The 27699-nt window shown below is 41.8% G+C and overlaps 1 protein-coding gene across 3 annotated transcripts; it reads left to right on the top strand.

Annotated features, from left to right (window-relative positions):
• The first annotated feature begins 3163 nt into the window (after positions 1–3163).
• Positions 3164–5473, top strand: LOC123098275 (uncharacterized). Of its 3 annotated transcripts, none has more exons than XR_006447701.1 (3): positions 3164–4610; positions 4737–4815; positions 5099–5377. XR_006447701.1 is itself a non-coding variant. In XM_044520227.1 (2 exons), the coding sequence occupies exons 1-2, from the start codon at positions 3338–3340 to the stop codon at positions 5248–5250; spliced, it is 1425 nt and encodes a 474-aa protein (XP_044376162.1). In that variant the 5' UTR covers positions 3168–3337; the 3' UTR covers positions 5251–5473. The 3 variants fall into 3 exon arrangements, 1 of the variants encoding a protein (XP_044376162.1); XR_006447702.1 differs by lacking the exon at positions 5099–5377 and adding an exon at positions 4904–5070; XM_044520227.1 differs by lacking the exon at positions 4737–4815 and having other exon boundaries at positions 3168–4610; positions 5099–5473.
• Positions 5474–27699: the final 22226 nt, after the last annotated feature.

The raw sequence follows: 27699 nt of genomic DNA on the forward strand, positions 1-27699 counted from the left end.
TCGTTTTTTTCAGAAGTTTCAATAAATGTTCAAAAGCTTCCAAAAAATCGTGTTTTCAAATTTTGTTCAGGAATTTTCAAATATGATTGCGTTTCCCATTTTTCAAAAAAATTTCCTGTTTTAAAAGATTGTTTGCAGTTCTAAAAAAATGTTCTGAAATTTCAGAAAATATTCTTGTTTTACAAAAAATATTTGAATATTTCTTTTCAAATTTCTGACAATGTTAAAAAATGTTCATGTTGTAAAAAATTGTTCACAAACTTAAAAATTGTTCACGTTTTATTTTTTTCAGAAGTTTTGAAAAACGCAAGTTTCTTAAAAATCGTGTTTTCAAATTTTCTCAGGAATTTTCAAATATGTTCGCGTTTCCCAATTTTGTTTTGGAATTTGGAATCTTGTTTTTTTTTAAAAAATGTTCATGATTTTCAAAAAGTGTTCCTTTTATAAAAAATGTTATAGTTTTCCAAAATATTTTTCACTATTTGGAAAGTGTTGGCGTTTCTCGAACATTCCGTTTTTCGAAAAAAAATTGGTTCCGATGTTCCTAAACTAATTCGGATCTGCGCAGCCTGTTTGTTTCTTTAAGTTTGATGCTCCAACATGGGGGAGCAACTAATTAACGAGCACTCCTTCGGGAGCCTCGCAATGATCAGCGCCACTTGACGCACTCTCAGTCATTCGTCAAGTATCGCGCTCTAGGCGCTCCCTCCGGATTTTTTTTTCGCACGCGTTTTTGGCCTTTTAAACGGTTTTTCCCGGGGTTTTTTGACGTTTTGGTTTTTCACCGGTCTTCCCTAGCTTTTCGACCAAAAAAAGAATTTTCGAAAAAAAATTGCGCAAAAAATGCATTTTTTTTCGTGAGAGGCACGGTTGTGGTTTCGTGGGAGGCACGGGCGTGCCTCTTGGAAACGAAAAAAAACGCGTTTTCTGTTTGTTTTCCTTTCGCGAGAGGCACGGTTTTGCTTCCGCGAGAGGCACGGTTGTGCTTTCGCGAGAGTCACGGCCGTGCCTCTTGGACACGAAAAAAAAACACATATTCGTTTTTTTCTTCCGCGAGAGGCACGGTTTTGCTTCCGCGAGAGGCACGGTTGTGCTTTCGTGAGTCACAGCCGTGCTTCCTCGGAAATGAAAAAAACGTGTTTTCTGTTTTTTTTTTTCTTTTGCAAGAGGCACGGTTTTGTTTCTGCGAGAGGCACGGGCGTGCCTCTTTCGGAAAGGGAAAAAACTCGTGCTCCCTGTTCGGTTTTTTTCATAAAAAAAGAGTTCGTCAAAACCTATCAACATGGGACCTAGTTTTGAAGATCTCGACGCGAGGAATCTAATGGCGAAAGTGGTTCGAGATATGGACGCACAGTTTAAGAGATAAAACGCTTTGAATAAACGGATCTACGAAAAAAGGGAAAACTCCGAGGTTGCGACAAGTGGCGCACATGCAGCGCGCCACTTGTCGCAACCTAGGGAAGTTGGAATGATCTCCGCAAGGAGTACTCCTTAACTAATGATTTCGCCAACATGGTCAGATATGTTTCCTAGCTCAGCTGGCATGAACGTGTAGTTGACATTAGTCGATCCTTTGTTCCAATCCCCCGCAGCGCAACATATCTTTTTGAGCTACAGTGTGCATCACTATCTTCATGGGCCGGCCCAATCGAAGGCACGCCTTTGCGAAACCTCAGCAACTTGAAGCAGAGAGCGTCACATAGGTGGTCCCGCGGGGGGTTTCTATATGGCGCATAGGTCGCCGCGTAACACCGTAGCGCGTAGCCCCTGCGTCTTTCCTTCCCTTATCGGGCCGGCCCAGTTCGCTTCCCTTTTCTCTGGTTCTGCCGGTTTTGGGAAGGTTCTAGAACCTTCCCAGAACCTTTTTTTGTTTTTATGTTTCCTATACTGGTTTTTTTTCCGTTTTCCTGTTCTTTTCATGTTTTTTCTTTTGTTTTTTTATTTTTATTTTTCGTTTTTTCTTTCCCTTTTTTCTATTTTCTATTTTCTTCTTCTTCACTTTTTGACTATTTTTGGCATTTTTTATTTCAAATTCGTTATCAACTTTTTTTGTTCATCGAATTCAAAAAATGTTCGACCACGCAAAAGAATGTTCAAGAATCCAAAAATGTTCATCCAATTCAATTTTTTGTTCTTCAGATTTAAAAAATGTTCATAAAAATTCGAAAGTTGTTCATCAAACTTAAAAAATGTTCATCGGTTTCTTTTTGTTCATTGAATTTTTTGTTCGCCGGATTAAAAAACATTCATCACATTCAAAATTTGTTCATTGAATTAAAAATTTGTTCATCATTTTTTCAAAATAATGTTCATCGAATGCAAATTTTGTTCATAATTTTATCTAACACAAATTTTGTTCTTCAAATTAAAAAAATGTTCATCAAATGCCAAATTTGTTCATCAAATTCAAAAAAAGGTTCATTCCTTTGGAATCATGAACATTTTTTACTAATACGTGAACATTTTTTCAAATTCACGAACATTTTTTTGAGCCATGCACATTATCTTAAATTCAAGACAATTTTTTGTAATCATGAAGATTTTTTGCAAATTCGTGAACATTTCATGAATGCATGAACTTTTTTTGAAATTATGAACATTTTTTAAAATTTCTGAACATTTTTTGTAATCATGAACTTTTTTTTGCAAATTCGTGAACATTTTCGCGAATGCGTGAACTTTTTTTGAAATCATGAACGTTTTCTAAAATTCTTGAACATTTTTTAAAATTTGGAACATTTTTTTTAGAAATTCATGAACATTTTTTGAATTCCCGAGCATTTTTGGAAATAATGATTGTTTTTCGAAATCATGATTGTGGTTTTTCAAATTAGCAACTTTTACTGTAATTTAGATGCTGTTTGATATCCTGAATTATTGAAAAAAAGAAAAAAAATGCAAAGGAAAAGACGAAAAACAAATAGGTGGCGTGCCGGCCGCACATGGGCCGGCCCAGAAGGGCGCGAAGGGGTGTGTGTGCCCGCTGCGTTCTCAGCGCGTGGCGCGCGAGCTCTCGGTCCCGCGCAGCAACGCACGTGCGTGATTTTTTTATTTTTGAGAAACACTAGTAGATGAGACCGGCCAGCCCAAAGACCACACACACCAGAGAAAAGGCCCATATAGAAAGACATTATTTGTGCGGCAGACGAGAGCGGCCCAGCCGAGCCTGAGATTGCATAACAAGGGTCGTGACCCGCCGCCGCCCATTGTTCCCCTTTCCAACTCCACCCACAAATCCACATCTTGTTCCTCATCCATCTCCAATTGATCTGGCCGGCGTCGTCAAGATCCATCCGAGAAAATCCAATCCGTTCCAATCCAGACAAAGCTAGCTAGGATGGATCCATACCATGCTCCTATGGCGGGGATTTCGTTAGGTTCGCTGGCTCCGCCGGACGTCGACGTCGGCGCCGCCGCCGACCTCCCCCAGAGCTGCATTCTTGACAGCAAGCCTTTCTTTGGCGAGAGGATAAACGACACCACGGCCACCTACAGCACCACCGACCCGGACGACGAACAGCGCCCCATGGTCATCCAGATCACCTTGTTCGTCGCCCGCCCGCCTCGCGTCTCCTACGTGCTTGCCTGGGCCACCGGCACCCGCTTCACCGAGGAGCCTCTCGTCCTCTCCTCCCACGGCGGCTTCGTCCTTCTCTCCATGGCCGTACGCTTCAAGAAATGGCCGTTCTCCGAATACTACATCTACCATACCGACCGAGATCACGGCGGTGATGGCCGTCCGGAGCTCTATCAGATCCAGCAACCCAACAGCATGCGCTTGGTCAACGAATGCTGTGCGGTGGGCCTCGTTTCTCATGGCGGAGGCTACCACGTCGCTGCACTAGCCATTCAGGAGAATGGAGAGTTCCTGCTCTACATCTTCAGCTCCGAGACGCGAGCCTGGACCATCAAGAAACCAGTCTTGTCACTGGCAGATGGAGCCACTGACCTTGGCGACTACATGCCGGACAAGGCGATCGCTGTCGGTGATGGCGGTGTCATGGCGTTCGTCGACTTGTGGAATGGCATCCTCTTCTGCAACGTCCTTGACAGTGGTGAACACGCTGAGCTGTGCTATCTACGTCTGCCATCTGCAGAGCTCTGCCGGCCAGACATGAACTACCGGTTGCAACCTCCTCGAGACATCGCCTTCGACATGTCCAGCGACACAATTCGCATCAGGTTCGTTGAGGTGGTTTGTCCCTCCTTCTCTCCGGGTTGGCGCGCTTCCACCTGGACTACGACCACTACGGCTACGAGTCCTTGGCGCCAACAGGAGAAGGGCTGGCAGCAGGGCTTCGTGCTCTATGATCATGAACTCTTGGTGGCCGATGGTGTCAGCACTGACGGGCTGCTGCCTGAGGTTTCGGAATTGGCCGAGACGAAACTTGCTAACCTCTTAGTGGATATGCCCATGTTGAGCTTACACGAAAACAACATCATCTGTTTGTTGGCCAAACACCATATGGCGGACAGTGAAGTTTGGTCGATTGCTGTCGACATGGAGATGAAGAAGCTGAAAGGAGTCAATCTTCTTCAGGTCGGAAGATGCACAACACTATTCTACAGCACCATCTCCAGCCATCTCAATATGACAGCTGCAGCTTCAGGTGACCAGCGTAATTAATTAATATAGCCTGCCAAATGCTCTTAATTTTGTGTTGTGCAACTAATTAACTACTTCTTTGGTCCGGAATTACTTGTTGCATAAACTGATGTATCTAGATGTATTTTAGTGCTAGATACATCCGTTTGAGCGTCAAGTAATTCCGGACGGAGGGAGTACACCTGCAATGCACAAACCAAGATAATTAGGTCAGTCCCAATGCTCCACCTTTTTTTTTTGGAGCAAATGCTGCACCATGTGAATGGGCTTATAGGCTACTATTATACTTGCTGCTAGGTATAATTCTTATGTGCTAGATGTAGTTCTACCATTGCCCGCCGCTGCGATGCAAACATGCGATGAGAACATGAAGCATCTATTGTGATCGACTCGTGCCAGTACAAGATAATAAAGAATATGCTTTTTTTGTTGTTGTTGTAATTCTGTTGGACTTGATTGATAGATTGGCAACATATATATATGCTGGCGCAGGTGAAAAGGAATGCCCAAAGAGGCCAGGAACCCAGCTAGAGTCATATCCTCACAAGAAGCAGCAGCAGCAGCTATCCATGATGTCATCCGCGGTTGGTGAACAGGAGCAAGACGCCATGGGAGCTCCTGATGGGGATGAGGATAATGTGTGAAACTATGTCTGATTAAGTTTAACATCGATGAATAGCTAAGTTAATCCGCATTGTGTCTGTCAAAGCATCATATTTTAGTATCTAGGATGATGATTGGTCAGGAAGAAGACTGTATTATTTGCTCTTATTTGTACCTAGCTGTTTTGCCTCGTTTCTGGATAAATCATTTTGATGTTGCTTTAGTCTGAACTCTTGATGATATGGATAGCAGTTTTTCGTAGTACATGACACGATCACTAAAATTGGATTCATAAAACAACGGTTTGCTAAATCTCAGGTCGACTGAGATTTAACTATGTCTTGTTGTGTCCATGGCCCGAGGTCCATGTGCACCAAGATTCGTGCATTTTGTGTGTTGGCCGAGTATTTCTCAGCAGTTTGTGTTTCTCTAGGGAAGGTCCCATGTATACTGTTGCCGCACGCCTTTCTTGTAATCCGGCTTTATTTTCGTGGATTAGTGATGGACTTTGTTTTTAACAAGCAGCAGTGTTTTTTTTTTCTTCCATCGGGCTGGGCTTTTTTCTAGCACATGCCTTTCTAATTGTGTGTTGTTTTTGCTAAACGGTTTTCTTTTGCCATACCAGTTAGCATGCACGTGTCTTTGTTATCGCAAAACATGACGCAAAATATAAATTATCAGCATCCAATTATCTCTGAATTTGTTAACTATCTCCGCAAACATGCAAACATATGTAAAGAGCATCTAGCAGAAGAAAGTAACTTGACCGTTGCATTGCATTGCATGGCCGTTGCATTGTCATGAAGCAACTTGAGGGACCAACTTTATTATTAAGAAAAATATATGCAAAAAAGACATAGGGTTAAATATAAAACTAAATTTGGTACTCACTAAACAAGCACCCAACTATTGCCCGTTAGAATATTGAGTTAATTGCACAGAAGTACCACAATTGGGGCATCACATGCAGATTGGTATCACGATTGCTAATTTTTACGTGTCAGTACCAGCATTGCTTCAGACTTTTGCAAAAAGGTCTAAACCATGTATAAATACGTGTTGACGGCGTATCTGACTGGCGGGGGCCACCTGTCAGGCGCCAACGTGGCAATTTTTTTTACAGAAAACCCCCTTACTTCGCACGTAATCACATAAACGCCCAATTATTTTGCAGGAAAAAGGCTCCGGTGAGAGATTTTTTTCGTTCGCAATATTACAACACAGAATCGGACTTTTTTTAAAGTTTTCGTTACGCTGGATAAAGAAATTAAATAAACGAAAAAAAAGCGTCGACAGGATTCGAAGTCGACCTGAGATTTAACTATGTCTTGTTGTGTCCATGGCCCGAGGTCCATGTGCACCAAGATTCGTGCATTTTGTGTGTTGGCCGAGTATTTCTCAGCAGTTTGTGTTTCTCTAGGGAAGGTCCCATGTATTCTAATGCCGCACGCCTTTCTTGTAATCCGGCTTTATTTTCGTGGATTAGTGATGGACTTTGTTTTTAACAAGCAGCAGTGTTTTTTTTCCTTCCATCGGGCTGGGCTTTTTTCTAGCACATGCCTTTCTAATTGTGTGTTGTTTTTGCTTAACGGTTTTCTTTTGCCATACCAGTTAGCATGCACGTGTCTTTGTTATCGCAAAACATGACGCAAAATATAAATTATCAGCATCCAATTATCTCTGAATTTGTTAACTATCTCCGCAAACATGCAAACATATGTAAAGAGCATCTAGCAGAAGAAAGTAACTTGACCGTTGCATTGCATTGCATGGCCGTTGCATTGTCATGAAGCAACTTGAGGGACCAACTTTATTATTAAGAAAAATATATGCAAAAAAGACATAGGGTTAAATTTTAAAACTAAATTCGGTACTCACTAAACAAGCACCCAACTATTGCCCGTTAGAATATTGAGTTAATTGCACAGAAGTACCACAATTGGGGCATCACATACATATTGGTACCACGATTGCTAATTTTTACGTGTCAGTACCAGCATTGCTTCAGACTTTTGCAAAAAAGTCTAAACCATGTATAAATACGTATTGACGGCGTATCTGACTGGCGGGGGCCACCTATCAGGCGTCGACGTGGCAATTTTTTACAGAAAACCCCCTTACTTCGCACGTAATCACATAAACGCCCAATTATTTTGCAGGAAAAAGGCTCCGGTGAGAGATTTTTTTCGTTCGCAATATTACAACACAGAATCGGACTTTTTTTGAAGTTTTCGTTACGTTGGACAAAGAAATTAAATAAACGAAAAAGAAGCGTCGATAGGATTCGAACCTGCGACGCGCGATGCAGACGCTGGGCGCGCTAGCCACCACGACCGAATGCGAAGGGCCGGCGGTTAGGCCCAGCTAGGCCTGCTACTTTTTTTTTTGGTTCACGTTCGGCTCGTTCGTTGCCAAGCTTTCTTTTCATTTCATTTCTCTTATATGTTTTACTTTTGTTTCACCACGCATTATGTACATTTTCAACAAATATTTTTTAAAAATTGAATATGCATTTAAAATATGTTCAGCGTATATTACAAAAATTTAATATATTAAATAAATGTTCACAATTTGTGAAGAAAAGTTCATCGTGCATTAAAAATGATCACTATACGCAGAAAAAGTGTTCGGCGTACATTAAAAAAATGTTCATGCTCATTTGAAAACATGTTCATCATATAATGGAGCCTATCTTAAAAACTGTTCAGTAAGTATGCTAAAAATCCAGAAGAAAAACTAGCCCAATGATTTAAAAAATAAGGAGCAATAGAAATAAAAAACAAAGGAAGAAAACCTAAAAATAAGCTAAAACCAGAAACAAAAGTTTTTTTTAGGAAAAACCAGCCACGCATTATGTACAATGTTCAACATATATTTTTTAAAAATAGAATATGCATTTAAAATATGTTCAACGTATTTTACAAAAATTTAATACATTAAATAAATGTTCAAAATCTGTGAAGAAAAATTCATCGTGCATTAAAAATGATCACTATACGCAGAAAAAGTGCTCGGCGTACATTATAAAAATGTTCATGCTAATTTGAAAACATGTTCATCATATAATTGAGCCTATCTTACAAAATGTTCAGTAAGTATGTTAAAAATCCAGAAGGAAAACCAACCCAATGAATTAAAAAATAAGGAGAAAAAGAAATAAAAACAAAGGAAGAAAAACTTAAAATAAGCCAAAACCAGAAACAAAACTTTTTTAGGAAAAACCAGAAACAAAAGTAAAACATAAAAGAAATGAAATTAAAAGAAACCTGGGAAACGAACGAGCCAAACGCGAAACAAAATAAAAATAACAGGCCTAGTTGGGCCTAACCGCCGGCCCTTCGCATTTAGGTATGTATAAATTGGGCAACGCCTGGACACTGACACAGCAGTGGCTTTCTCGTGGTGGCTAGCGCGCCCAGTTTGTGCACCGCGCGTTACAGGTTTGAGTCATGTGGGCACTTCTTTTTCGTTTATTTAATTTCTTTGTCCAACGTAACAAAAACTTTCAAAAAAGTCCGATTTGGTGTTGTAATATTGCGAACGAAAAAAATCTCTCACCGAAGCCTTTTTCCCGCAAAATAATTGGGCATGCAAAGTAAGGGGGTTTTCTATAAAAAAATTGCCACGTCGGCGCCTGATAGGTGGCCCCCGCCAGTCAGATACATCATCAATACGTGTTTATACGCGGTTTAGACCTTTTTGCAAAAGTCTGGAGCAATGCTGGTACTGACACGTAAAAATTAGCAATCGTAGTACCAATCTGCATGTGATGACTCAATTGTGGTACTTCTGTGCAATTAACTCTAGAATATTTGAACATTTTCGAGCAGCCATGAGAAGCATGAGCCTGCGGCTGGTGCTCCCAAGCCTCTCCTGGCGGGTTCAAGGAACAGAAGTGCCCAACAAGTGACCGAGCACTCTCAGTAAACATCCATCACTTCGTGCATGAAGAGATAATCCAATTAGAGAAAAAAACAATAAATTGACTGGGCTAGGAATCACAAACGTACCTTTATCCAAGCACGACCACCAGCCCTTGCAGGGATCCAAAGTTGGACACCATTGCAAAATGCCAAATGCTGCTACATTGTGCCTTGCAAACACATGTTTTCTTTTACTTCAAAACCATGTAAGTGCTATCAAGCAACAAATCAACGCATCCATCTTGAATGAGGAAAAAGAACAATCATGTTTCCTGAAAAACATGAAAGCAATTAGAACTCCACAAAACATGGTTTCACCAGATTTGATGATAAACATGTCCAAAAAAAATGCACATGTAAGCTCTGTGCCAAAAAATCTGTTGTACAAGAAAATAAATGAATACCTATTATGCCCACCGCTTTTCCACCTTGATGCAATTTTAGAAAGGATAAATATAGGACATCCTAGATCTAGAAGATATCAGTTCTTAAAAATAAAAACACATGGCAAATCATAGCTCAAGAACAACATTTAACAACATTTCAGTAGTACCTCGAGGAATTTTCGAACCGAGAATTGTCAGTCAACTTCTTGTAGCTACAACCGAGGTATCTATGAACAACCATATTGAAGAGCTTCACCATCTGCACAACACCACGATAAAGATATGCTTGCCTCTACCATGATTCAAAATACTCGTGTTGTTTTTCTTGTTTCAACGTGTAGCATCATGCTTCATTGTTTACCAATATAAAACAGAACACACTTGTTTTGAATGGGATTTGATGATACACCATGAAGCACTAAGGTACACTTTGAAACAACACAAGTTCTAAAAATAGTCAGAAAAGCAGTACGAATCTCGAAGCAACCATGGATGGTGGATTCATGCACACGATATCCCGTGCATGATAGAATTGCTTTTCTTGTGGGGTCGACCTCTATCTAGACCCCGCTGATAATTAATGATCGGAAGGTGTTTAGACATGTCCACATATGGTCGAACCTATATGGTCACATGCTTAATGCTTAGTGACATTTCAAAATGTTACGATTTAATGGAGATTGAAAGAGAAGTGTTTTGAAAGTGTTTCAAATATTCTCGGAAGAGTTTTGGGAGGTCCCGGTGATGCCCGAAAGTGTTTTAGAAGGTTTTGGAGATTTCTAGAATATTAAGCTTTTGGAGAAGGTTTTGAAAAATTCTAGAACATTCAAGGACCCTCAAGGCCATCACACCCTTTGCTTTGAGGAGAAGGCAACCTAGTGGGGGTTGGTCAACCACAGAAGAATCTTGGTAGGACCTCACTTAGTTGGGGAGGAACGATTCCTTCCCAAGTCGGTCGACCCCCTCCCTGGCCACCTATATAAGGAGGGGCATGGGCGCACCTGGGACACACCAAACCCTTGGTCGAGCACTCTCGTGGCCACTTTCATGTCCCTTTTTTAGTCGGCCGCCTCTCTGGCCATCTAGATTAGATCGTGGATTTCGTGTTGTTCCATTGTGTTGGTCCACAAGCTGCTGTGGTGTTAATACTTTGGTACGCACAGATACCTTGGAGGCATCGTGATCTTCGACATTAGATCGGGGTTCGTAGGAGAACTCTTCGTTTTTGTAGGATGGTCTAGCCTACTGCTCTATCCTTGTGCTTATTTCGCGACTATGAGGTATAACCTAGTTGTAGGAGTCGGAGGACTTCATTGACATTCAACAACGTCAACATCTTCGATGCTCCGACGTGACCTCATTGCCTGCACCTCGATAGTGTTCTTGGTTGGTTCTTGCGTGGTGATTTTGTAGGATCGAAAGTATGTCTAGAGGGGGGTGATTAGACTACTTGACCAAATAAAAATCTAGCCTTTTCCCAATTTTAAGTCTTGGCAGATTTTAGCAACTTATCACAAGTCAAGCAATCAACCTACACATCCAATTCTAAGAGTATAGCAGCGGGATGTAAATCATTGCATATGAAGGTAAAGGGCAGGAGTTTGGAGGGAGCAAACATAATGTAGACACGGAGATTTTTGACGTGGTTCCGATAGGTGGTGCTATCGTACATCCACGTTGATGGAGACTTCAACACACGAAGGGTAACGGCTGGGCGAGTCCATGGAGGGCTCCACCCATGAAGGGTCCACGAAGAAGCAACCTTGTCTATCCCACCATGGCCATCGCCCATGAAGGACTTGCCTCACTAGGGTAGATCTTCACGAAGTAGGCGATCTCCTTGTCCGTACAAACTCCTTGGTTCAACTCCACAATCTTGACGGAGGCTCCCAAGTGACACCTAACCAATCTAGGAGACACCACTCTCCAAAAGGTAATAGATGGTGTGTTGATGATGAACTCCTTGCTCTTGTGCTTCAAATGATAGTCTCCCCAACACTCAACTCTCTCTCACAGATTTGGATATGGTGGAAAGATGATTTGAGTGGAAAGCAACTTGGGGAAGGCTAGAGATCAAGATTCTTGTGGTTGGATTGAAATATCTTGGTCTCAACACATGAGTAGGTAGTTCTCTCTCAGAAAATGAATGTTGGAAGTGTAGGCACGTTCTGATGGCTCTCTCCTCGAATGGAGGAAGGGTGGAGGGGTATATATAGCCTCCACACAAAATCTAACCGTTACACACAATTTACCAAACTCGGTGGGACCGAATAGTGAAACTCGGTCAGACCGATTTAGTTCAAAATGTGAACGTCAGGCTTTTCGGTGGGACCGACATGTCAACTCGGTGGGACCGATTGTGTTAGGGTTAGGGCATAACGTAATATCGGTGAGACCGATCACATGAACTTGGCGAGACCGATTTCTGTAATAGGCAAACAGAGAGTTGTTCAGGCAAACTCAGTGGGACCGATCGCTCATTTCGGTGAACCGAAACGTTACGAAAAGGAAACAGAGAGTTTGCATTACGAACTCGGTGGGACTGATTGCTCATCTCGGTTAGACCAAAACGTTACGAAGGGAAACAGAGAGTTTGCAATCCCATCTCGGTGAGACCGAGATCCCTATCGATGAGACCAAACTGATTAGGGTTTCTGGCTATGGCTATGTCAAATGAACTCGGTGGCGCCGGATAGATCAAATCGGTGGGGCCGAGTTTGACTTTTGGTTTGGGACATATGTGGATATGAGAAAGTGGTTGAGGGCTTTTGGAGCATATCACTAAGCATTTTGAGCAAGCAAGCCATTAAGAAACACCTCATCCCCTTTTAATAGTATTGGCTTTTCCTATGGACTCAATGTGATCTTGGATCACTAAAATGAAAATGTAGAGTCTTGAGCTTGTGCCAATATGTGTCCTTAGCATTTTGAGGGGTCCACATCTCTAGTCCATGCCATGCCAATCATTGAACTTTATGAAATGATTATCTTGAAAGAATATTAGTCCAATGAGCTATATGTTGTTAAGAATTACCAAAACCACCCAGGGATTAGTTGCACTTTCAATCTCCCCCTTTTTGGTAATTGATGACAACATATAGATCAAAGCTTCGACAAATGATAATAAGAATGAATTACTGAAGGAAATATGCACTGGAGGCAATAATAAAGTTATTATTTATTTCCTTAATTAATGATAAATGTTTATTATTCATGCTAGAATTGTATTAACCGGAAACTTAGTACATGTGTGAATACATAGACAAAACCTATAGTCCCTAGTATGCCTCTACTCAACTAGCTCGTTAATCAAAGATGGTTATGTTTCCTAACCATAGACATGTGTTGTCATTTGATGAATAGGATCACATCATTAGGAGAATGATGTGATGGACATGACCCATCCATTAGCTTAGCATTATGATCGTGTTAGTTTCATTGCTACTGCTTTCTTCATGACTTATACAAGTTCCTCAGACTATGAGATTATGCAACTCCCGAATACCGGAGGAACACTTTGTGTGCTACCAAACGTCACAACATAAAAGGGTGATTATAAAGGTGCTCTATAGGGGTCTCCGAAGGTGTTTGTTTGGTTGGCATAGATGGAGATTAGGATTTGTCACTCCGTGTTTCGGAGAGGTATCTCTGGGCCCTCTCGGTAATACTCATCACTATAAGCCTTGCAAGCATTGTAACTAATGAGTTAGTTGCGGGATGAAGTATTACGGAATGAGTAAAGAGACTTGCCGATAACGAGATTGAACTAGGTATTGAGATACCGACGATCGAATCTCGGGTAAGTAACATACCGATGACAAAGGGAACAACGTATGTTGTTATGCGGTTTGACCGATAAAGATCTTCGTAGAATATGTAGGAACCAATATGAGCATCCAGGTTCCGCTATTGGTTATTGACCGGAGACGTGTCTCGGTCATGTCTACATAGTTCTCGAACCCGTAGGGTCCGCACGCTTAACGTTCGATGACGATCGGTATTATGAGTTTTTGTGTTTTGATGTACCGAATGTAGTTCGGAGTCCCGGATGTGATCACGGACATGGCGAGGAGTCTCGAAATGGTCGAGACATAAAGATTGATATATTGGACGGCTATATTCGGACATCGGAAGTGTTCCGGGTGATTTCGGAGAAAACCGGAGTGCCGGAGGGGTTACCGGAACCCCCCGGGGAAGTATTGGGCCTTAGGGGAGAGAGAGGGCAGCAACCCAGGAGGTGGCACGCCCCCCCAAGGAGAGTCCAAATTGGACTAGGGGAGGGGGGCGCAGCCCCTCTTTCCCTCTCCCTCTCCCTCTCCTTCCTTCCCCCTTCCCCCTCCTAGTTGGACTAGGAAAAGGGGAGTCCTACTCCTACTAGGAGGAGGAATCCTCCCCTCCTTGGCATGCCCAAGGGCCGGCCGGCCTCCCCCCTTGATCCTTTATATACGGGGGCAGGGGGGCACCCTAGGACACACAAGTTGACATTGTTTAGCCATGTGCGGTGCCCCCCCTCCACAGTTACACACCTCGGTCATATCGTCGTAGTGCTTAGGCGAAGCCCTGCGCCGGTAACTACATCATCACCGTCACCACGCCGTCGTGCGACGAAACTCTCCCTCGGCCTCAACTAGATCAAGAGTACGAGGGACGTCCCCGAGCTGAACGTGTGCTGATCGAGGAGGTGCCGTACGTTCGGTGCTAAGATCGGTCGGATCGTGAAGACGTACGACTACATCAACCGCGTTGTCATAACGCTTCCGCTTTCGGTCTACGAGGGTACGTGGACACACTCTCCCCTCTCGTTGCTATGCATCACATAGATAGATCTTGCGTGATCGTAGGAATTTTTTGAAATTACTGCGTTCCCCAACAATTGCATCGTCGCTTTGAGAAGTATGTGATAAGCAAGAGCTCCCCCTAAATTTGTGCATTATTTAAAATTTACTTTTGAATGCAAATGCACAATCGATTAGGATCATGGGTTACTCTTCCATGTCACATACATCTTGGTGGAGAGCTCAAAATGATAGTATATGAAATATGCACTCATCACCAAGGCAAGATGTGAATGATCATACATGAGAGATAGATAATATCATCATCCAAGCACAAGCATTAACGTATGATATGATCAAACACATGATACAAGTATCTCACACACACATAAAGTATCATCCAAGCAAGCAAACAAATAAATAGCAAACAAGATAGCAAAAAGAAGCAAAGCTCTCTCTCTCAAAGCCTATGATCTATACACTTTCTCCCCCTTTGGCAACAAGTTACCAAAAAGCTTGAAAATGCATAGTGCTATGCGGCTCTCTAAGCTTGATCTTCGGGAGGTGGCGTGGAGAGGAGTCCTGCGACAAATGCATCTGTTGAGGTTGTAGGAGCTGGTGGAGTTGCAACCGGAGGGGTAACTAAAGATGTGGCTACAGGTGCTGAAGTAGTAGCTCTAGTGTCTGTCACTGGCACGACTACAGACCTATGTGCCCTAGGCACTCTCTAAAAAACTTCAGTGGTAGCTTTCCCTCTCCTCTCTTCAGCTTCATCCTGGAGCTGCTCAACTGCTATTTGCATCTCTGTGACCTTCAAGTCTAGATCATAAAATTTTGTTTCAATGATCCTTTCAAGGCTCTCTTGATTTTGAGTTAGGGTGGCCAATCCTTTCTCAATCCTCAAAGTGGCTTGAATAATATAGCCAAGTTGATCTTGTTTTGACTTGAGAAAAACTTGTGAAGCCTTTTCAGCACTTGGCATCTTGGCTGCCTTCTCTGCTTTTGCCTTCTCCCGCTTCTCTTGAGCCTCTACAAACTTAGGATCTGAAGCATCCATAATAATTGTGTTGTCCTCACGATCAGGCCTCAAGGGAAGGTGCTCTTTGTCCAATAAGTATATGCCTTTGCCCATCTTGGAGTTAATGAGCATCTGGATGTGTGGAGCATATCCACATGATCCCTTTTGGTCTACTGCTGTTCTCTTGATGGTTTCAACAATCAAACTCATCACTTTAAATTTCTGGGGCACATCAAACATCTGAAGCAAGTTGATGGAGTGGCCTCTGATCATCCTGTGATCTCCTGATTTGGGCAGCAAGGTGTGCCTCAAAATGGTGTTCACGGTGGCCAGTCTAGACAACAGATAATACACTGAGCCTAGCTTGTGTGTCTCCAAGGCCTTGTCAGGAATTTCCTTGTACATGTTGGCCATGGAGTTGTGACCCTTCCTAGGTTTAGCATATACATCAATGTCATCCTCATGCTCTTCAGGGGCATTGATCAGCTTGGCCCACTTAGCAACAGTAGACTGATATCTTGTTCCTTCAGTCATCCATACAATTCTTCCATCAGGGTAGAAGTGAGCTGTTGAATAGAACTGCATAATGAGCTCATCATTCCACTTGGTCAACTTCTGACCCACAAAGGTGTCTACTCCATTGAGTCAGAAGCTTTCATGAACTCCATGGAAGTGGACTTCATTGTTGTCGATGTACTTCCAATCAACCCACTTCATATCACACACTATGGGCTTCTTATCCAGAAGGATTGTCTCATAGAAGTCCTGCTGTTCCTTGGTGTGAAATCTGTAGTCCACAACAGTCCTTCTTCTCACATCATAAGGGTCTGATTGTATTCACAATCTGAGACCTTAATCCTTTCTCTCCTACATGTTTTCAGACACTGGGTGATTTTCATCATGATCAGGGATCCTGGGCTTCAACTTTCTGAGCACTTGGGCTTCATCTTCTTCTTCTTCTATTTCAGGTACTGGGGCCTTGTTCTTTTCAGCACCTGGTATATTTCTGGTGCTCCTCTTTGGTGCAGACTTGGTGGCTGGAGCAGTAGCTTTGGGGGCAGTCTTGGGCTTTGATGGAGCAGCCCCAGACTTGATGGCATCCCCCATCAGCTTCTGTGTCTTTGATGCTGGTGCAGCATCCTCTTCTTCCTCTTCCTCATATGATTGGATCATCATTGAGGGCTTTCCAATAACTATTGCCATAGTTTTCTTGGCCCTTTTCCTTTCTCTTCTTGCCTTCACCAGCAGCCTCTTATTTAGTTGATTTGGAGGCTTCAAGAGTTGAGGCTCTGGCCTTTGACATGGGCACTCTCTTGGCGGGAGCCTTCTTGTTCAGACCATGCTTTGTTGAAGCTGCTGTGCCAAATTCCTTCTTGACTACTTTCTTCTTGGAGCTGACCTCCTCCTCAGCAGCAACATAGTCTTCATCCTCAGAGTCTGAGTTTCTCTTTATCCTCTGCCTAGTAGCAGCCTTAGGCAGGTTGCTAGGAGTACTTCTGCTACCCTCATCATAGCTTTCAGAGGGACTAGTGCCCTCACTCATGTTAACTTGCTCCTCAGACTTGTTTTGGCTGTCACTCTGATCAGACATTTCTGACACTGCAAACTGAAAGATGACCCTGTGAATAGATATAATTGAGATAGAGTGGATGAGCATCACAAAGTGCAGAGATTTTGCAAAACAATTGAGTCAAAAACTTAGTTTTAGTTTTCCACAGAAAGCATTTCGGAGCTACCGATTTGTTAAACTCGGTGCCACCGAAGCAATATTGGAGTATGAACTAGTGACATCGGTCAGACCGAGACACAGTTCGGTGAGTCAGAGATTGCTAGGGTTTCACTGAGAGTTGAACTCGGTCACACCAATTTGCAAGTTTCGGTTAGACCGAAAGTTACAAGTGAAATGGCCCAAGCCAAATCGGTGAGACCGATTTCTACAACTCGGTCGGTCCGAGATGAGTTCGGCGGAAACCTAACCCTAAATTTTCCAATCAAAACTAATCTAAAGGGAGTTTTTGCTGGATAGATTGATCTCATATGTGGTAAGAATCATGACATTGACTTTGTGCTAAGAATCGGAGGTAAAGATTGCACAAAGGATCGAACTCATACCCTAACTTGACGATGAGCTCGCTACGGCGGCAACGGCGGTGAAGATTCCCATTGATGGCGGCGGAGACCAGCGGCGGGAGGTCGCTAGCAATGGGAGATGATCCAGAGACCTGAGTCGGCAGAGCAGGACACGCGCGGGCGAAAAGGTTTCCAACATTTGACCTGTGGGTATATATATCCTGACCCTGTCGGTGTGACCGAGTGGAATGACTCGGTGGCACCGAGATGCAGAATCACAAGCGGTTACTGCAATTCGGTGTGACTGAACCATTCTAATCGGCTGCACCGAGATTGAAAACCTAGATCAACTCAATGAACTCGGTATGACCGAAGGGGATGAATCGGTCAGACCGAAATACACAGAGAGGTTTTGGAAGTTTAAGTCTATGACGAATCGGTGACTCCGAGTGCTCCTCACCCAGAGGGTTCGAATCTGACTTGATCGAACTTTGTGATCTAGCATGAATAGAGTTTGAGACGAGAAACGCATAGATAGCTAGAGGAAGTTCTTAGGCATTCTTGTCCATCCATTTGGTAGAAGAAAAGAGCCAAACAATCAAAGCAACAAATGGATGTCCTCGAATGAGAAAAATATGCAATCAACATGCTCACACAATAATATGGCAAATGAAATATGTGGCAAAGCATGCACAATCACTCTAGCATCTATCAAGCAATTGGCGATGACTAGGTCATCTATATATGAGTATATTGACTTAGGAGTCAAATGAGAACATTTGATCATAGGTCATACTCATCGTTTAAGCACAAGTGGGGTTACCACTTTTACATAAAGCATTGTTGTGCTCACACCATTAGAGTTGCTTTAGCTCAATTCTTAGAGTAAAGCTCCCCCTAGATGTGATATCCCCCCTAAGAGGGATGAACTAACCTTGGGTTTTGTCAATGATGACTTCATGTAGATGTTAAAGATGTGGATGCTCAATGTTGATGTAGATCATTTGGAGCAATCCATTGGAGTGAGTTGCACTTTCAATACCTACATGGGTTAGTCCCACAAGGAACAAACAAGGATATCCATAGACATAGAGTGAAGTACACACAAGATGATGTCCATGAAAGCATTATATTACCTTGTCCCTTGTCTTACCAACAAGAGGGTTTGTGACTCCTTGAACTAGTGCAAGATGTGGAAGTTGTTTGCACTTGTTCTCGCCAAAAGGATATGAGTGAAGTATGTTGGCGGAGTCACCCTCAAGAACTCTCTAGTTCTTCTTCTTCGGGATCCACATCAACTTGATGGGAATCCTTGGGGTTGTAGTAGTACTTGATGAAGTCGAACTTGATGTTGTCTTGGGAATCCACTTGACCAAGGCCTTCGGAGCTTCTTCAAATGCATCAATCTCCTCTTGAAGCTTGTCCTTGCCTTTTTGCTTGTGGTCTTGTGGTGGAAGATCATCTTGAGCTTGTGTCCCCTCGAAGGAAGTAGGATCATACTTCTCTTGTTGAGGAACAAACTTCGTCTTGGGGTATTGATCTTCTTCCCACTCAACTCCATTGGCATTGAACTTTCGTTCAAAACCAACACCTTGATTCTTCCGGTGCCTTCCTTGCTTGCGTACAATTTCCTCAAATTGCTTACTTCCGGCAAGGCTCTTGTAAAACCTTTCTCTACAATTTCCTTAAATAAGCTATTTTCTTGCTCAAGTGTAACTTGGCTAAGAGAATCGTTAGTGGAATCAAGAGAACTACTAGAAGCAACAATATTGGATTTAGCATGATTAGTGTTACTACTAGAGGAAGAATCTTTCTTACCCTTGTTGCTAGATCTTACTTGTGGCATGTAAGTAGACAAGAGTAAACGCTTGGCAATGTAAGAATAACTTTTCTTACGAAGATCATCATTGATTGCTTTTAAGAACCCATGCCCTTGCTCTAGGTTGAGCTTTTCAAAGCGTAGCTTCTCATGAGTTTTTAAATGTTCTCGATGATCTTCTAAGGTAGTTTCATGAGCTAACTTAAGAGTGTTTAGTTCTTTAGTTAGACCTCAATCTCATTCTTATCATCGTCATTCGTTTTATCTTGATTAGCATGATTAATAGCAAGTTCATCATAGTTTTCATCACTAGAGTTGTCAACAAGTAAATCAACATCACCTAGCAAATCATCTTCATCACTATTGAAATCAACATACTCGGGATGTGATACCTTTGGGCCTTTAGCCATGAAGCATCTTCCAATTCCTTCATTTGGTGAGTCAAATATGTCATAGGAGTTGGTTGACACAAGTCCTAGACTGGCAACACCTTCATCTTGAGTATATTCCGAGTCGGAGTGATAACTTCTCTTGGAGTGATGGTAGGAGTCAGAGCCGGAAACCCATTCACCAACATGAGCTTGATGTCTTCGTTTTGTGTAGCTCCTTGATGACTTGTCCTTCCTCTCCGAATCCTTGCTTCTGCGAGAGGTTCTTCGTTCATAACGATCATCTCTACTCCTTCTCTCTCTTGGAGGTGATTCTTCTCTTTTGCTTCTCCTTTTAGGTGAGTCTTCTCTTCTTTTGTAGGGAGCCGTACACTCATTGGAGTAGTGTCCGGGTCTTCCACAATTGTAGCAATTACGCTCATGACTAGAAGATCTTTTGTCATTGTAGGACCTTGATTTGGAACTTCTTCTTTGCTTCTACTCTTGTAGAACTTGTTGAAGTTCTTCACCATTAGGCTCAATTATTCATTGAAGGCTTGTTTCTCACTTGATGATGTAGGAGCATCACATGAGGCTTTGTAAGCACCACTAGACTTGTTATGAAGCTCTTCTTTATCCTTGAGTGAATCTCATGAGCAACAATTCTTCCAATGACTTCGGTTGGCTTGAGATCTTTGTAATTGGGCATCATTTGGATCAAAGTGCACACGGTGTCATATTTTCCATCCAAGGCTCTTAGGATCTTCTTGATGATGAATCTGTCGGTCATCTCTTCACTTCCTAAGCCGGCAATCTCATTTGTTATGAGAGCAAGCCTAGAGTACATTTCAACGACATCTTCACCATCCTTCATTTTGAACTTGTCAAGCTGACTTTGAAGCATATCCCATTTGGATTCCTTGACGGAGTCGGTACCTTCATGCATACCAATCAAAGTATCCCAAATTTCCTTTGCATTCTCAAGACGGTTGATTTTGTTGAATTCTTCGGGGCACAATCCATTGAAGAGGATATCGCAAGCTTGAGCATTGTATTGTAGCATCTTCAATTCTTCCGCCGTAGCTTAACGATTCAGTTCTCTCCCATCGAAGAATTCACCTTGCAAGCCATTACACACAATAGCCCAAACGGCAGGGTTATGTCCAAGAATATGCATTTTCATCTTATGCTTCCAACTAGCAAAATTAGTACCATCAAAGTAAGGACCTCTACAGTGGTAATTTCCCTCGCTAGACGCCATACTCTCCTATGTTGTGAAACCAAGGCTATGATCACCAAAGCTATGGAAATCAAAGCAAATGGAGACCAAAGCTCTGATACCACTTGTAGGATCGAAAGTATGTCTAGAGGGGGGGGGGGTGATTAGACTACTTGACCAAATAAAAATCTAGCCTTTTCCCAATTTTAAGTCTTGGCAGATTTTAGCAACTTATCACAAGTCAAGCAATCAACCTACACATGCAATTCTAAGAGTATAGCGGCAGAATGTAAATCATTGCAGATGAAGGTAAAGGGGAGGAGTTTGGAGGGAGCAAACGCAATGTAGACACAGAGATTTTTGACGTGGTTCCGATAGATGGTGCTATCGTACATCCACGTTGATGGAGACTTCAACCCACGAAGGGTAACGGCTGCGCGAGTCCACAGAGGGCTCCACCCACGAAGGGTCCATGAAGAAGCAACCTTGTCTATCCCACCATGACCATCGCCCATGAAGGACTTGCCTCACTAGGGTAGATCTTCACGAAGTAGGTGATACGTCCATTTTGCATCATGCTTTTATATCGATATTTATTGCATTATGGGTTGTTATTACACGTTATGTTACAATACTTATGGCTATTCTCTCTTATTTTACAAGGTTTATCATGAAGAGGGAGAATGCCGGCAGCTGGGATTCTGGCTGGAAAAGGAGCAAATATTGGAAACCTATTCTGCACAGCTCCAAAAGTCCTGAAACTCCACGAAAGTCATTTTTGGAATTTATAAGAATTATTGAGCGAAAGAAATACCAAAGGGGGCCCACACCCTGGCCAGGAGGGTGGGGGGCGCGCCCTCCCCTACCGGGCGCGCCCCCTGTCTCCTAGGCCCCCTGGTGGCCCTCCGGTGCCCCTCTTCTGCTATATGAAGGCTTTTACCCTGGAAAAAATCAGAAGCAAGCTTACGGGATGAAACTCCGCCGCCACGGGGCGAAACCTTGGCGGAACCAATCTAGAGCTCCGGCAGAGCTGTTCTGCCGGGGAAACTTCCCTCCGGGAGGGGGAAATCATCACCATCGTCATCACCAACGATCCTCTCATCGGGAGGGGGTCAATCTCCACCAACATCTTCACCAGCACCATCTCCTCTCAAAACCCTAGTTCATCTCTTGTATCCAATCTTGTATCAAAACCACAAATTGGTACCTGTGGGTTGCTAGTAGTGTTGATTACTCCTTGTAGTTGATGCTAGTTGGTTTATTTTGTGGAAGATCATATGTTCAGATCCTTAATGCATATTAATACTCCTCTGATCATGAACATGAATATGCTTTGTGAGTAGTTATGTTTGTTCCTGAGGACATGGGTGAAGTCTTGCTATTAGTAGTCATGTGAATTTGGTATTCGTTCGATATTTTGATGAGATGTATGTTGTCTCTCCTCTAGTGGTGTTATGTGAACGTCGACTACATGACACTTCACCATTATGTGGGCCTAGAGGAGGGCATTGGGGGCATTGGGAAGTAATAAGTAGATGATGGGTTGCTAGAGTGATAGAATCTTAAACCCTAGTTTATGCGTTGCTTCGTAAGGGGCTGATTTGGATCCACTAGTTTCATGCTATGGTTAGGTTTACCTTAATACTTCTTTTGTAGTTGCAGATGCTTGCAATAGGGGTTAATCATAAGTGGGATGCTTGTCCAAGAAAGGGCAGTACCCAAGCACCGGTCCACCCACATATCAAATTATCAAAGTAACGAACGCGAATCATATGAGCGTGATGAAACTAGCTTGACGATAATTCCCATGTGTCCTCGGGAGCGCTTTACTCATTATAAGAAATGGTCCAGGCTTGTCCTTTGCTACAAAAAGGATTGGGCCACCTTGCTGCACTTTATTTACTTTCATTGCTTGTTACCCGTTACAAATTATCTTATCACAAAACTATCTGTTACCTACAATTTCAGTGCTTGCAGAGAATACCTTACTGAAAACCGCTTGTCATTTCCTTCTGCTCCTCCTTGGGTTTGACACTCTTACTTATCGAAAGGACTACGATAGATCCCCTATACTTGTGGGTCATCAAGACTCTTTTCTGGCGCCGTTGCTGGGGAGTGAAGCGCCTTTGGTGAGTGGAACTTGGTAAGGAAATATTTATATAGTGTGCTGAAATTTTCTGTCACTTGTTACTATGGAAACTAATCCTTTGAGGGGCTTGTTCGGGGCATCTTCGCCCCGACCAGTAGAGCAAAGAATTGCTCCTCAACCTTCTGAACTTATTGAAAATGTTCACTTTGAGATCCCTTCGGGTATGATAGAGAAACTGCTAGCTAATCCCTTTGCAGGAGATGGAACATTGCATCCCGATTTACACCTTATCTTTGTGGATGAAGTTTGTGGATTATTTAAGCTTGCAGGTATTCCCGATGATGTTGTTAAGAGGAAGGTCTTCCCTTTATATTTGAAGGGAGACGCATTGACATGGTATAGGCTATGTGATGATACGGGATCTTGGAACTATAAACGATTGAAATTGGAATTTCACCAGAAGTTCTATCCTATGCGTCTTGTTCATCGTGATCGTAATTACATCTATAATTTATGGCCTCGCGAAGGAGAAAGCATCGCTCAAGATTGGGGTAGGCTTAATTCAATGTTATATTCATGCCCCAATCATGAGCTCTCCAGAGAAATGATTATTCAAAAAATTTATGCTCGGCTTTCTGACAACAATCGCACCATGCTCAATACTTCCTCTGCTGGTTCTTATATGCTGAAGACTACTGAATTCAAGTGGGATTTATTGGAAAGAATTAAACGCAAGTCTGAAGATTGGGGTTCCGACGATGGTAAGGAGTCAGGTATGACACCTAAGTTTGATTGTGTTAAATCTTTTATAGATACCGATGCTTTTCGTGGATTTAGCGCTAAATATGTACTTGACTCTGAGATAGTAGCTTCTTTCTGTGAATCTTTTGCTGCTCACTTGATCTCCCTAAGCAGAAGTGGTTTAAATATAATCCTCCCACTGAAGTAAAAGTAGTTGCACCCATTACAGTTGAAGAAAAGACTATTACTTATAACGATCCTATTGTTCCTACTACTTATGTTGAGAAACCACCTTTTCCTGTTAAGATAAAGGATCATGCTAGAGCTTCAACTGTGGTTCGTAAGAGTAATACTAGAACATATACACCTCCTGAGCAAATTAAAGTTGAACCTAGTATTGCTATGGTTAAAGATCTCTTGGATGATAATATAGATGGGCATGTTATTTACTACTGTGGTGAAGCTGCTAATATTGCTAAACCCGATGCTAAGATACATAGACCTGTTGTAGGCATGCCTGTTATTTCTGTTAAAATAGGAGATCATTGTTATCATGGCTTATGTTATATATGAAGAAATTATGCATAATATCGCACCTGCTGAGTTAGAAGGTATTGATGTTACTATTAAGCTTGCCAATAGAGATACTATTTCACCAGTTGGGATTGTTAGAGATGTTGAAGTCTTGTGTGGGAAAGTTAAATATCCTGCTGATTTTCTTGTTCTTGGTTCCCCACAAGATGACTTTTGTCCCATTATATTTGGCAGACCCTTCTTGAATACTGTTAATGCTAAGATTGATTGTGAAAAGGATGTTGTTACTATTGGCTTGGGGGATATGAAACATGAGTTTAATTTTGCTAAGTTTCGTAGACAACCCCGTGATAGAGATTTGCCTAGTAAGGATGAAATTATTGGTCTTGCTTCTATTGCCGTGCCTCCTACTGATCCTTTAGAACAATATTTGCTAGACCATGAAAATGATATGTTTATGAATGAAAGAAGGGAGATAGATGAAGTATTCCTTCAACAGGGTCCTATTCTGAAACACAACTTACCTGTTGAAATCCTAGGGGATCCTCCTCCACCAAAGGGTGATCCCGTGTTTGAGCTCAAACCTTTACCTGATAATCTTAAATATGCTTATCTTGATGAAAAGACGATATATCCTGTTATTATTAGTGCTAACCTTTCAGAGCAAGAAGAGGAAAGATTATTGAAAACTCTGAAGAAGCACCGTGCAGCTATTGGATATACTCTGGATGATCTTAAGGGCATTAGTCCCACTCTATGCCAGCACAAAATAAAATTGGAAAAAGATGCTAAATTAGTTAGAGATCCTCAACGATGGTTAAATCCTAAGATGAAAGAAGTGGTAAGAAAGGAGATACTAAAGCTCCTAGAGGCAGGTATAATTTATCCCGTTGCTGATAGTGAATGGGTAAGCCCTGTCCATTGCGTTCCTAAGAAGGGAGGTATTACTGTTGTTCCTAATGATAAAGATGAATTGATTCTGCAAAGAATTATTACAGGTTATAGGATGGTAATTGATTTCCGCAAATTAAATAAAGCTACTAAGAAAGATCAGTACCCTTTACCTTTTATTGATCAAATGCTAGAAAGACTATCCAAACATATGCATTTCTGCTTTCTAGATGGTTATTCTGGCTTCTCTCAAATACCTGTGTCAGCGGAGGATCAATCAAAAACTACTTTTACTTGCCCTTTCGGTACTTTTGCGTATAGACGTATGCCTTTTGGTTTATGTAATGCACCTGCTACTTTTCAAAGATGCATGATGGCTATATTCTCTGACTTTTGTGAAAAGATTTGTGAGGTATTCATGGATGATTTCTTCGTCTATGGATCCTCTTTTGATGATTGCTTGAGCAACCTTGATCGAGTTTTGCAGAGATGTGAAGACACTAGTCTCGTCTTGAATTGGGAAAAGTGCCACTTTATGGTTAATGAAGGCATTGTCTTGGGGCATACAATTTCTGAAAGAGGTATTGAAGTTGATAAAGCTAAAGTTGATGCTATTGAAAAGATGCCATGCCCCAAGGACATTAAAGGTATAAACAGTTTCCTTGGTCATGCCGGTTTTTATAGGAGGTTCATTAAGGACTTTTCTAAAATCTCTAGGCCTTTGACTAATTTATTGCAAAAAGATATTCCTTTTGTCTTTGATGATGATTGTGTAGAAGCATTTGGAATACTTAAGAAAGCTTTGATCACTGCACCTATTGTTCAGCCACCTGATTGGAATTTACCCTTTGAAATTATGTGTGATGCTAGTGATTATGCTGCAGGTGCTGTTCTAGGGCAAAGAGTTGATAAGAAACTAAATGTTATTCAATATGCTAGTAAAACTCTTGACCATGCACAGAGAAATTATGCTACTACTGAAAAAGAATTCTTAGCAGTTGTATTTGCATGTGATAAGTTCAGACCTTACATTGTTGATTCTAAAGTTACTATTCACACTGATCATGCTGCTATTAAATATCTTATGGAAAAGAAAGATGCTAAGCCTAGACTTATTAGATGGGTCCTCTTGCTCCAAGAATTTGATTTGCATATTATTGATAGAAAGGGAGCTGAGAACCCCGTTGCAGACAACCTGTCTAGGTTAGAGAATGTTCTTGATGACCCACTACCTATTGATGATAGCTTTCCTGATGAACAATTAGGGGTCATTAATGCTTCTCGTACTGCTCCATGGTATGCTGATTATGCTAATTACATTGTTGCTAAATTTATACCACCTAGTTTCACATACCAGCAAAAGAAAAAGTTCTTTTATGATTTAAGACATTACTTCTGGGATGACCCACACCTTTATAAAGAAGGAGTAGATGGTGTTATTAGATGTTGTGTACCTGAGCATGAACATGAACAGATCCTACGCAAGTGTCACTCCGAACCATATGGAGGACACCACGCTGGAGATAGGACTGCACATAAGGTATTGCAATCCAGTTTTTATTGGCCTACCCTCTTCAAAGATGCTCGTAAGTTTGTCTTGTCTTGTGATGAATGCCAAAGAATTGGTAATATTAGTAGACGTCAAGAAATGCCTATGAATTATTCTCTTATTATCGAACCATTTGATGTTTGGGGCTTTGATTATATGGGACCTTTTCCTGCCTCTAATGGATATACACATATTTTAGTTGCTGTTGATTATGTTACTAAGTGGGTAGAAGCTATTCCAACTAGTAGTGCTGATCATAACACCTCTATTAAGATGCTTAAAGAAGTTATTTTTCCAAGGTTTGGAGTCCCTAGATATTTAATGACTGATGGTGGTTCACATTTTATTCATGGTGCCTTTCGTAAAATGCTTGCTAAGTATGATGTTAATCATAGAATTGCATCTCCTTATCACCCTCATTCCAGTGGTCAAGTAGAGTTGAGCAATAGAGAGTTCAAATTAATTTTTCAAAAGACTGTTAATAGATCTAGAAAGAATTGGTCTAGGAAACTTAATGATGCATTATGGGCCTATAGAACTGCATATAAAAATCCTATGGGTATGTCTCCATATAAAATGGTTTATGGAAAAGCATGTCACTTACCTCTCGAACTTGAACATAAGGCATATTGGGCTATTAAAGAGCTTAATTATGATTTCAAACTTGCCGGTGAGAAGAGGTTATTTGATATTATCTCACTTGATGAACGGAGAACCCAGGCATATGAGAATGCTAAGCTATTTAAAGAAAAAGTTAAAAGATGGCATGATAAAAGAATACAGAAGCGGGAATTTAACATAGGTGATTATGTGTTGCTATTAACTCTCGTTTAAGATTTTTTGCAGGAAAACTTCTCTCTAAGTGGGAAGGTCCTTATGTTATCGAGGAGGTCTATCGTTCCAGTGCCATAAAAATCAACAACTTCGAAGGCACAAATCCGAAGGTGGTGAATGGTCAAAGAATCAAACATTATATCTCAGGTAATCCTATAAATGTTGAAACTAATATTATTGAGACCATAACCCCAGAGGAATGCATAAGGAACACTTTCCAGAATGTTTCAGACTCCGAAAAGGAATAGGTATGTGGTACGGTAAGTACACCGAC

The sequence above is a fragment of the Triticum aestivum genome, chromosome 4D, assembly GCF_018294505.1.
Source record: "Triticum aestivum cultivar Chinese Spring chromosome 4D, IWGSC CS RefSeq v2.1, whole genome shotgun sequence".
Taxonomy (NCBI): domain Eukaryota; kingdom Viridiplantae; phylum Streptophyta; class Magnoliopsida; order Poales; family Poaceae; genus Triticum; species Triticum aestivum.